The following is a 12,471-nucleotide window of genomic DNA, read 5'->3' on the forward strand; positions in this document are numbered from 1 at the left end:
TTTCAAGTGATTGGAAAGATTAAAATCTTTTTCCTTCCTAAAGAATAACATCTTTTTGTTTGTTTGTTTTTCTTTTTTAATCCCATGCAAGGTACCTGGTAGAGGGAAGCTGTGGGATTCCATATTACTGTGAAGAGTTGTTAAAAAACCTCGAGCATCATAAGGTATTTGTTTTCCAACCATTGGAGTCTGAGGAAAAGGCAAATATGAACTGGAATCATCTATTCCGTAAGTCCCACTGTGATGCTTTTTTCCCATTCTGTTCTTCTGAACAACTAAGTCTTTATGCAGAGAGAGTAGTAAGATTAAGCTAGTCCAAAGACTGCCTCCTATGGAGTCCAAGGATTTGGGGGAAGCAAGGAATATCAGACTTGATAGTCTAGATTTTAAAAGAATTTAACATCGCTTGCAACTTACTGAACTAGACTAAAGACTGTATATGTGATAGACATGAGAGAATACTGAGAAATCTTAAAACCCAGAATTTCAGAATTGAAGGAGGACTTAGATGTTACCTGGAGAAAAAAATCCTTGTTTTCTAGAGGTAAAATTCTTAGCTCAAAGTGAATTATCAACAAAGTTCCCATGCTACAGAGACATAATGGATGATGAAGGTTGAAGTCATAGTACGAAGGAGGCCAATTGGACTTTTTAGGAAAACAATTTTAATGAAAGAAGAAAAGATGGGGGTTGAGGTTGAATAATTGGGTAAGGATGCAAGCTGGAATGTAGAGGATTGCACCTAGCATGAATGATATGGGAATGCCTGTGCTGGATACACAAGTCTGTTCAGGAAGTTAGCAGTGATGAAAAAAAGTCATCAGCTAGCAAAAAAAAAAAAAATTAAGTATGGAATGAAATATACCTTGAAGTAAAGGAGACTTGTGAAATCTGAAGGAATGTCATCTCTTTCATGAAATAGAGAGTATAAAAATATAATCAAAAGAAAAATTTGGCCTTAAACTTAACAAAAAAATAACTCCAAACTCATCAAGTTGATTCCAAATCATAGCAACACTATAGGGAAGGGTATAGAACTGCCCCATAGGGTTTCCTAGGCTGTAGTCTTTACGGAAGAAGTCTGCCACATCTTTCTTCTGCAGAGCAGCTGGTAGGTTCAAACTGCTAATTTTTCAGATAGCAGCAGTCATTCAAACACTGCAGCACAGGGCTCCTTACAGGGACACATATGGCACTTCATTGCTAATATTTTGAGATCAGTCACAAACTTCATTGGGCCTTCAAGTACCTCAGCTATAAAATGGGAGTAAAGGAACGCAATCTTTTTAAATGTATTCATTCAACAAACACCTACTGGTCATCCTCTCTGTGTCTGATACCACAGTAGGCACTTTAGAAACCCAGTGGAGTATGACAAAATGACTGAATACAACACTTACCTTATTGCTTCATTTTTTTGTTGTTGTTGTTAACTAAACTTTTGAGGTAATTATAAATTTACATGCAGTTATAGGAAATAATACAGAGAGATTTGTGTACCTTTACCTAGTTCCCCCCAGAGGTAACAAATACAAAACTGGTAGAATGTGACAACCAAATTGACATTGATACAATGAAGAACAGAACATTTCCATCACCACAAGGATACCTCATGTTGTTCTTTTGTACTTGCACCCACTTCCATCCCATCCCCATTCTCTCTTTAACCTTGGCAACCACTAATCTGTTCTCCATGTCTATAATTTTTGTCATTTCAAAATTGTTTAATAAATAGAATTATACATTTTGTAACATTTCATGATTGACTTGTTCTCATTCAGCACAACTCTATGGGGACTCATCAAGATTGTTGAGTGTATCAATAGTTTATTCCTTCTTTGTTGCTAAATAGTATTCCACGGTGTAGAAGATGTGCCATGGGTTGTTTAACCATTCTCTTGTTGAAGGATATTTGGGTTTTTTCCAATTTTTGGCTGTTACAAATAAAGCTGCTATAAATATTAGTGTACGTCTTTTGTGTAACGTTAAGTTTTCATTTCTGTTAGATATGGGCACAAGGCTACAGTTGCTGAGTCATGTTTTAGTTTTTAATGGAACTGCCAAACTCTTCTCCAAGAGGATATACCATTTTACATTCTCACCAGCAATGTGTAAGTGGTCCAGGATTTTCTGTCATTCTCGTCAGTGCTTGGTGTTGTCACTGGTTTTTGTTTTAATTTTAGCCATTCTGATAGGAATGTAGTGATATCTCAGTGTTGTTTTAATTTGCATTTCCCTTATGGCTAATGACATTGAACGTCATTTCATATGTCTATCTGCCATCGGTATATATTCTTTGGTAAAATGCCTTTTCCTACCTTTTGCCCATTTTCTAATTGGATTGTTTGTTTCTCTACCATTAAATTTTGAGTGTCTTTATGCGTTCTACATATTAGTCCTTTGTCAGATATATGATTTGCAAATTTTTCTCTTCATCTTCAGCTTATCTTTTCATACCTTTCACAGGGCCTTTTGAAAAAGCTTTTAAAATTTTCATCAAGCTCAATCCATCAATTTTACCTTCTATGGATTGTGCTTTTGGTGTCAAGTCTGAGACCACTTTGCTTAATCCTAGATGCTGAAGATTTTCACCTGTGCATTTTCTAAAAGTTTTATAGTTCATGTTATACATTAACCTGAACATGGCTATATCATGATCCACTTTGAACTGATTTTTGTATAAGGTATAAAAGTTAAGTCCAGTTCATTTTTTCTTTGCTTGTTTGTTTTGCCTGTGCATGTCCAAATGCTCTAGCTTTATTTGTTGAAAGGGCTGTATTTTCTCCATTGAATCACTTTTTGCAGTGCAGTGAATTACTTGGTATGGTTCTCCTAGCCATGGTCTTTGTGATTCCCACCAGAGTAGTGGATGGAACTATGCAAATATGTGGTGCTTTGTGGCCCACCAAGGGGATTGGTTAGCTTGTTAGAAATGTAAATAATGTACATGGCACCGTTTTGGGGGTGGTACCATGGAAATAGGTGTATGGAACTCTAATGTGGGGATTGGTTAGTCTTGGCATTCTTCTAGGCTTAAAATGAGCCCTCCTAGAGGCAGAAGGAGGGATCTCGTTGCCATCAAGAGAGAAGAGCCTGAGGTGGAGTGGAGCACATCCTTGGACTTGAGATCCCTGTGTTGGGCCTCCTTTGTAGAAATACGGCAGAGATAGCCTGCAGAGACAACCAGCAGTGATGACAGTCTGAGATGTCTGGCAGCAGAACCAAGAGGCATGAGACAGAGCAGCAGGCTTACCAGCCCATGGTGCAAGAAAGCTGAGTGCCTTTGGGCAGGAGGCTGGCTGGCAGAGTGAGGTGCACCTCGGTAAAAGAGATTTGTGACACTTGCTTGAGTAGGGCAGAGGCCAGGCTGAAAGGCCAAGGGCCAAAGAGAGGTTTGCCCGATGGCATAACCAAGGAGAGGCTGTCCTGATCAAAGAATTGTATCCTGAGTACATTCCTGAACCTGAATTGTAACCTGTTACTTGCCTAATAAACCTCATAATCATGAGTATTATGTGTGAGTTCTGTGTGGCCACCATGGCAGTGAATTATTGAACCCAGCAGAGAAATAGTGAATGCTGTAGAAGGAATGGTTGGTGTTAGAACTAGTAAAAAGGCTGGAGAGTGGAGGCATGTCTGGCCTCATAGGAATAAGCCTTGGGCTGCTGATGGTGATTCTGTTTCCCTCTCTTGATGTTGGAGGAGGTCAGAGGATGCTGCCCCCATGTCCTTTTTGCATCTTTGTGAAAAGTCAGTTGGGCCTATTTGTGTGGGTATATTTCTGGGTTCTCTATTCTGTCCCATTGATTTATGTGTCTGTTGTTCCTGTCAAGTTGGTTCCAACTTGTAATGATCCCATACACAACAGAACAAAACACTGCCCAGTCTTGTGTCATCCCACAATCACTGCTGTGTAGGGGCCCATTTTTGCTGCCACTGTGTTAATCTATCTCATTGAGGGTCTCCTTCTTTTTTGCTGACCCTCTACTTTTTATCAAGCATGATGTCCTTCTCCAGGAACTAGTCCCTCCTGATAACGTGTCCCAAGTACACATGATGAAGTCTTGCCATCCTCGCTTCTAAGGAGCATTCTGGCTGTACTTCTTCTAAGACATATTTGTTTGTTCTTCTAGTAGTCTGTGGTATATTTAATATTCTTTGCCAAAATATCAGACACTCTCCCTGGTATTATGATTGGTTATTTAAATACCTGTCTTCGTAGATTGTTAAGCTCCTTGAGGTTTGAGAGTTTGCCTAATTCATGTGGCCTTCACAGGATATGGTCCATAAAAAGTCCTTAATAAATGCATACTGTGTTGATATGACTTAACAGCAACTGGCTTCTTGGTACTGATATGAATTCTCTGACACTTACTGTTTGTGCCCACTCACATGGCACTTGCTTACTGCCTAGAAGTCTAGCTCTTTGTGGTTATTATTTATCCCTTCAGGGGCTTGGTTGTGTTCACCTTCATATTTCTGTATCACTTAACACAGTGCCTTGCAGCTACCAAGTGTTACACTAGTAGTGAATGACTACAGGAATAAATAAACATTTCATTTTGGAGTACCAGAAGACAAAATTACTAAGCAAGTTTATTATTCAAACCTCACCATTTTTAATCTCTTTCTCTGATAATTGTTGTTGTTTGTTGCCATTGAGTCAGTCTCCAAAAAACAAACTAACAAACAAACAAACTCACTGCTGTCGAGTTGGATCTGACTCATAGTAACCCCTCCTTAGGTTTCTGAGGTGGTATCACTACAGAAGTAGATTGCCCAACCTTCCTTTGAGGAGTGCCTGGTAGGTTTGAATCACCAGCCTTCTGGTTAGCAGTCAAAATGCCTTAGACACTGCGCCACCATACATATGGTAATCCCATGTACAACAGAACAAAATGTTGCCTAGTCCTGCACAATCTTCATGATCATTGGAATGCTTCAGTCTGTTGTTTTGGTCACTATGTATTTTGGAATGCTTTCCAATCTAGGGAATTCATCTTCTTGCACTATATTGGGCAGTGTTCTGTTATGATCCATACATTTTTCATTGACTAATTTTTGGAAGTAGCTCACCATGCCTTTCTTCTTAGACTAGAAGCTCTACTGAAACTTGTCTGCCATGGGTGACCCTGCTGGTATTTGTATACTGATTGTATAGCTTCGAGTATTACAGCAACATGCAAGCCACCACAGTGTGACAAACAGACAGGAGGTGGCTCTCTGAAAATAGCCATGTCCTAATTAAAGCACAAAATACATTTGTATCTGAATGTGGGTATATGAATATGCACACACATAAATTTTACTATATACTATAAGATAAGATACATCCTGATTATTTCACTCTGGATCAACTTTTTATAAACTGAATGTACTATGGAAGACTTCCAATACTTACAGCCAATCCTTTGTGGGGAAATAAAACAACAAAACATTTCTTGAGTAAGTATAAATTTTTATATATGATATCCATCTTGAAGTTTATTGGAAAATCAGACTATAAGACAGGATAATGGCTCTCAACTTTTCCTCCTCCTTATCTCCCTATAGAGAACTTCACTAAGCCAACAGAGGAATTAAATATGCTTGATCCCAGTATCAAAGAGGACAATGGAGAAGTCTGTAACATTGCTAGTAGTGCTAGATTAAAAAACTTGTCACCTCCAGCATCACTAAAAGGTAAAGAAAATTTGACTTGGTATTTATTCTCCAGTATCTAGATTCACCTTTTGCTTTCTCTAAGATGTTGTTGTTGTTGTTATGTGTCATCGAGTCAGACATAGTGACCCCTCCTTGGGTTGCCGAGGCAGTATCACTATGGAAGTAGATTGCCCCAAGATGACTATCTCAAAAAGGAGAAAGAAAGATAGTGAAAGACTCAGATTGGGTGCTTTGTTGTTGCTGCTCCTGCTGCTGTTGTCTTTTTATTGTCCCAGGCAGTGGGATGGCTCAGTGTCTATTTACCTTTTCTACTTCTAATTAGGGAGCTCTGGTAGTGTAGTGCCTAAGGCACTTGACTGCTAACCAGAAGGTTGGCGGTTCAAACCCACCAGCTACTCCTCGGAAGGAAGATGGGGCAATCTACTTCCGTAGTGATACTGCCTCGGAAACCCAAGGAGGGGTTGCTATGAGTCGCGTCCCACTCGATGGCACATAACAACTACAATAGCTTCTAATTAGGAGCCACCTTCCTCCATTCACATTCTGGGGGCTAATTTGAACAAAGATTTATTCAACTGCACAAACAAATGAGATGTAATAAAATTTCAATTAAACACAAACCAAATAATGGTGGAAAAAATCTAACACTGTTGACTTATTCTGTCATCATCTTTTATGAGAAAAAAATGACAGTGAGTTTATATCAAGGATGTATTATTATTCTTTTAAAGAAAATAACTTGACTGGGTTTCTATGAATAAGAACTGTTGGGCATGACAGTTGCCCATCTCTAGAAAGTGTTTGATAAAGACAGATGACTAATTCCCTCTTGAATGGTTTTCCACCTGCAGGAATTTCTCTGGTGCATCTGGACAGCATGAGTCTTTCCCACCAAATGTTGGTGAGATGTGCTGCCATTATTGGCCAGACCTTCACTACAGAGTTGTTGTTTGAGATCCTCCCTTGCTGGAACATGAAGATGATGATTAAAGCCCTGGCAATCTTAGTGGAAGCTAACGTCTTTGGTTGTTTCCGGAATGGCAAGGAGCTCCGGATGGCTCTGAAACAACACTCGACCTCATTTGAAGTGCATTTTCGCTCTTTGTCTCTGAAGCTCAGTGAAGGGACAGGTGAGTAGAGTCTGGAAGTGCCTCATATTTCCACTTAGTTAAAGGAACATCTAGATGAAATAATGGATCTATGTTAAGTAGCATGAGCTGGTTTGTTGCCTACTGTCTGTCTGAAAAATGCTTTCTGTTCTTTATAGCTCTTAGTGAGAAGGAAGAGCTTCGAGAACTGGAAAGCGAGGTCATTGAGTGCCACATCTTTAGATTCTGCAAGCCTATGATGCAGAAAACAGCCTATGAACTGTGGCTGAAGGACCAGCAGAAAGCCATGCACTTGAAGTGTGCCCGCTTTCTAGAAGAAAATGCTCACAAATGCAACTACTGCAGAAGTGGGGACTTCATTCCTTATCACCACTTCATGGTGGACATTCGACTCAACACTTTGGATATGGATACCATTAAGAAGATGGCTGAGGCCCATGGAGTTAGAAGTAAACTCACTTCTTTTGTAATAATCCTCAATTGGGAAATCTGGAGAATAGACGTAGAAGGAGTGGGTCTGGACCTTGAGGGTCCCTTGGGGGGTCAGGAACAGAGAATGATGAGACTTTGGCAGCATAGGCCAATGAATTGGAGAATGCACAAATACTTCAGTCTAGCAGAACCATTCTCTGTGAGACTGTCAAGGAGGGCTTGGAGTTAAGAGGCACTGGCAAAAGGGAGTGTGACGTGTGACTAGATTGCCAATTAAAATGCCAAAAATGATAGAACAGACCCCAGCTTAATTAAATTCAGAGAGTAGGTTCCAGAGATTGAAGTAAGAGCAAGAACAAGCTCTTTCAGGGAGTGATGTTTCTTGGCAGATAAGAATGCTGTTTTATTGGTCTAGCTTGAAACAGGTTTCCAGCAGGAAAAGGATATGTGTAGAAGGGAATTAGCCAGGGCTAAGCAAGTCAGAAAAGAGGGCTTGTATTCAGAGCAGGGGTTTAAAACCATATGAGAAGCAAAAATAAAAAATTATAAACCTATAATACAAACCATGTGTGTGAACTGGGAAAACATAGCAGAAGATTCAAAGGGGCAGGGAGGCAGCATTTTTGACCTCTTACTACACAAGAGGAAGACAGACTCACCATCAGCAGCCCAAGGGCTGTTCCTATGAGGACAGACATGCCGCCACCTTCCAGCCCTCTTACCAACCTTGACACAAACCATCCCTCCTGCGGCACCCACCATCTCTCTGGTAGGTTCAATAATTTGCTGCAGTGGCCACGAAGAACTCACAGATTATGGGGTTTATTAGGGAAGCAATAGGCTATAATTCAAGTTCAGGAACATGCTCAGGATACAGTCCTTCAGTCAGGACAGTCTCCCCTCTGCTGTGCCCTTAGATATGCCTTTCTGGCCATTGACCTTTTGGCTGCCACTCTGTCCCATGCCTCTTGGTCCCACTGTCACCATCTCTTAGCCAAGCATCTCTCTCACCTGATAGTGAGATTCCCCTCTGCCTCTATGAGGGCTAATTTTAAGCCATCATCAGAGTTCTACACACCTGAGAGAAAGCAATCTTTCCCAGAAGATTACTTCATGCTGCTCCAACAGAAATACCCTAGGTGGATGACTTTAACAATCAGGAGTTTAAAAGCAGCTACTCAGTTGCTCATGGCAGATTCAACCATGGAATTAATTGCCAGTCTCGTTATAGGAAATAACTACTACCAGATGCCCAGCCAAGTTGACACATATTTGCATGCTCCCACCCAGTAATCCAGTGGGAGTTACAAAGACTATGGTTAGAAAAGCCATATCATGTAATTCACTACACTGTAAAAAGTGTAAGGATCCAAGGACACAGTCACTCCAGGCATGGTGGATGTCAGACTTATAGCAGCAGCACCAATTCTAGCCTCATTCATGGGCTCCCTAGTCAGAGAGTCTTCTTGGTGATTCTGGCTGAAACTGATTGGGAAAACAGAAGCTACACATAGGGGACTCCTATATTATAATATGTTGTTGGTAGCTGCCATTGAGTCAGCCCTCAACCCATGGTGATCCCATATGTTATAGAGTAGAACTGTTCCATAGGGTTTTCTTGGCTGTAATCTTCATGGAAGCAATTTACTAAAATTTGGGAAGAAATACATGTAAAGTGCCTAGTATGTGACCCATTGTCCTAGAGTAGCTTCTGACTCATAGTGAACCTATACCAAAACCCAAAACCAAACCCAGTGCCATTGAGTTGATTCCAACTCATAGCACCTTTATAAGACAGAGTAAAATTGCCCCATAGGGTTTCCAAGGCTATAAATCTTTACAGAAAGAGACTGCTGCTTCTTTCTTCCACAGAACAGCTGGTGGGTTTGAACTGCCAACCTTTTGGTTAGCAGCCCAATGCTTTAACCACAGCAGCATCAGAGCACCTTATAGTGATACTATAGGCAGAATAAACTGCCCCATAGGTTTCCCAAGGCTGTAATTTTTTACAGAAACAGCACTGCCACATCTTTTTTACATGGTGAATTCAAATCAACAAACTTTCATTTAGCTGCCAAATGCTTAACCACTCTGCCATGAAGAGTTGTCTGCCTAGTGCAGCAAACCAAAAACCAAACTTGTTGCCCTTGAGTTAATTCCAACTCATAATGACCCCCATTGGTCCTCATCTTTCTTCCACAGAGTAGATGGTGGGTTTGAACTGCCAAATTTTTGCTTAGCAGCCAAATGCCTTAACTACTACACCATCAAAGCTCCTTCTGCCTAGCACAGAGTAGGTAGAAAAATAAATATTTAATCTCATCCTTTCTTTATTTCTCCTACATTCTCTTATCAATCTTCTAAGGTGAAGGATTAGATTCATTTTATACATGAGATAGAAGATTAAGTAACTTGTCCAAAGTCACAGAACTAGTGACAGACTATATTCAATTGCAGGTCAGTCTAATTCCAGAACTCACACTCTGTCCACTATCCCTGAGTTTCTCACTGTGGACACTGGGCCTTTAGAAGATTGGAAAAGGTTCACAGACATAGTATTAGTATGAACGAGAGTGAGGAAGTTGATCCCCTTTCCAATTCTCTTTGAATCCTCGTGTTCTTAAAAACTGTTATTTTCTGAGTCTTGATCCATTCCAAGTATTTACAGTGACCATTGGCTCCCTCCTGGGCTCCTTCCTTCAGCTTCCTTCCTGTACCTACTTCATCAGCTGCCACTCTTCCCCCTCCTTTATTTTCTGGAAATGTGTTGAAGTCTCATCCAATATATCAGTAACTCATTCAACAAGTAATTCATTTGGTTCCTACTATGTGCCAGGTCCTGGTCTAGGCATTTGAGATACATTGTTGAACAAAACAGCATTCTATTAGGGAAAAGCAGACAATGAAGAAAAATGTAATAAAGAAGTAAATTATATAGTATGTTACAAGTGATAATCCCATGGAGAAAAACAGAAAAAGAAAAAAATGTTGAGTAGGGTGAGGAGGATTAGGAGTACAGAGTGGATAAGATAGCTCTCAATGAGAGGAGAGATTTGTATAAAGTTAAAGGAAATGGGGGTTTTTGTCATGCGGATGACTGGGGAAGAACATTCCAGGACAGCCAGTGAAATGGCCCTAAGACTGGCGGGAAAATTATTTCACTCTCATTTTAATGAGGTAAAAATATGTCCTGGACCTGGAAGGACAGGAGAAAACACAAGAGGTAAGTTGGTCACCTTGAAATTGAAGTCTTATTTCCAATCTTTGAAACCACAGGGTGAGAAAGTAGTAACTTTGCATGCCTCCTTTCATCTGAGAACCTACAAGCACTGTATCTTTTTTTTTTTCTTTTGATTTTTATAGATCCTCTTTGAAGTAGGGAACTCAATAGAATCTTTCTCTTATTAAATGAAGAATACTGAGAACTAAAAATATGATTCAACCAATGGTAAATGATAGGATGATAAAAAGCAGGAAAAGTATTTTATTTTCACTCATTTATTTTTTTTCAACAAACATGCATTTATTCAGCAAATAGTTATTGAGCATCTATTTATTGAGCCAGGTGGTCATCTCAGTACTGAGGACATAGTGGTAAAAAGGATATATGTGTCTATTGTAAATTTTGAATTTTAATAGAGACTGACAGACAATAAACAGCTTAATAAAACCATCAAGGGGCCTTGCAGGCTTTGATAAATTTTGAATTTATTCCGTGAATCAGGACACAAAGGAGCCCTGGTGGCACAGTTGTCAAGGCACTTGGCTGCTAATCACAGAATTGGCAGTTAGAAACCACCAAACACATTGGAGAGGTAGTGATTAATATCATTACTGGCTGCACATAAAAAAGATCCAGCTGTTGTTAGTTGCTGCCGTGTCAGCTTGACTCAGGGTGGCCCCATGTGTTACAGAGTAGAACTGCTCTATAGGATTGTCTCGGCTATAATCTTTACAGAAGCAGTTTGCCAGGCCTTTCCTCTGCAGAGCCACTAGGTGAGTTTGAACTGACAACCTTTGGATTAGCAGCTGATTGCAACCACTCATGCCATTCAGACTCAGCTATCTTCCCCCAAAAAACCCAAACCCACTACAATCAAACTGATTCTAATAGTGACCCTATGACAGAGTAGAATTGCTCAGAGGGTTTCCCAAGTTGTAAATCTTTACAAAAGCAGAGTGCCTCATCTTCCTCCCACAGAGTGGCTAGTGGGTTCCAAATGCTGAAAAAACCAAATGCTTTAACCATTGAGCCACTAGATCTCCTCAAGATCCAGCTAGAGTGGTTTAAATTTATTTGTTTCATGGAAAATCCTTGTCTCATCATTGGGACTAGTAGTAGGCTTATCGGCATTGAGAATGTTTGTAGAGTAGTGGGAGCTAGATAAGTGGGTAGTTAGTGAGGGATGAAACCAAGGGAATGGGTGTTGCAGAAGCCAGTGAAAAGAGGGAGCAGTCAATTGTATTAAACGCTGCTGAAAGGTGTAATAAGATGAGGACAATGATATAAACATTTGATTTGGTAACATGATTTCCACTAAGAGCAGTTTTGTAGGAGTGGAAGCACAAGTGAATATACTCAGCATCTAGTCACTAGGTATGTACTAGATGGCAGTCTGGAAGGATACATGCACAATACATTGTATACTAAGGTCTATGATGGAGGTGTTCACAGGGCTTGATGGAGCACTAATTCTGTGGGAGCCAAAGGCACAGAGACTTTCAAAGAAGGTGGTAACTACAGGGCTACAATGAATGGAACCTAATAGAGTGGTAGAAAAATGTGGAACAGAACCTCAATTTTTTTTTAAAAAAAAAAAGCCAGACTTAATTGAACTGATTGAGGCAGGAGTCTCCCAAGACTATTAGTGTGAGATACTTTTTAAACTTTGAACTGGAATAAGCTCCTGAGGTGGCCTTTTAGCTAAATAATAGATTGGCTCAGAAAATAAAGAATATCACCCATAAGTACTGCGGACCTTTTAAAAAAGCATCTAATTAGACCAAACAGCAAAGATGAGAACGTAAAGGGGAATGGGGAAGCTAGATTAGTAGGAATGAAATAACCAGAGTGGAAATAATAAGAATGTTCCCACATTGTGAAGAATTTAACCAATATCACTGAAAATTTTGTGTAGAAATTGTTGAATGGGAAACAAAACTGCTGTCTAAACCTTCACTTTTTTGAATTATCTTCAGTAAGATCTTACTTGTGTGCAATATTAATGATATTGTTCTATAATTTCCACATTCTGTGGGATCACCT

The 12,471-nt window shown here is 39.9% G+C and overlaps 1 protein-coding gene across 1 annotated transcript in view; it reads left to right on the forward strand.

Annotated features, from left to right (window-relative positions):
* Positions 1–12,471, forward strand: part of ADCY10 (adenylate cyclase 10) — a 113,955-nt gene that overhangs the window by 54,411 nt on the left and 47,073 nt on the right. The window contains exons 17-20 of the mRNA XM_007937730.1: positions 92–228; positions 5,554–5,682; positions 6,516–6,794; positions 6,932–7,222. Coding sequence (XP_007935921.1) covers positions 92–228; positions 5,554–5,682; positions 6,516–6,794; positions 6,932–7,222 — 836 coding nt within the window. The remainder of the gene's footprint in view (positions 1–91; positions 229–5,553; positions 5,683–6,515; positions 6,795–6,931; positions 7,223–12,471) is intronic.

Source organism: Orycteropus afer, unplaced genomic scaffold (genome assembly GCF_000298275.1).
Source record: "Orycteropus afer afer isolate SDZICR_OR568_19922 unplaced genomic scaffold, OryAfe1.0 scaffold00044, whole genome shotgun sequence".
Classification (NCBI taxonomy): domain Eukaryota; kingdom Metazoa; phylum Chordata; class Mammalia; order Tubulidentata; family Orycteropodidae; genus Orycteropus; species Orycteropus afer.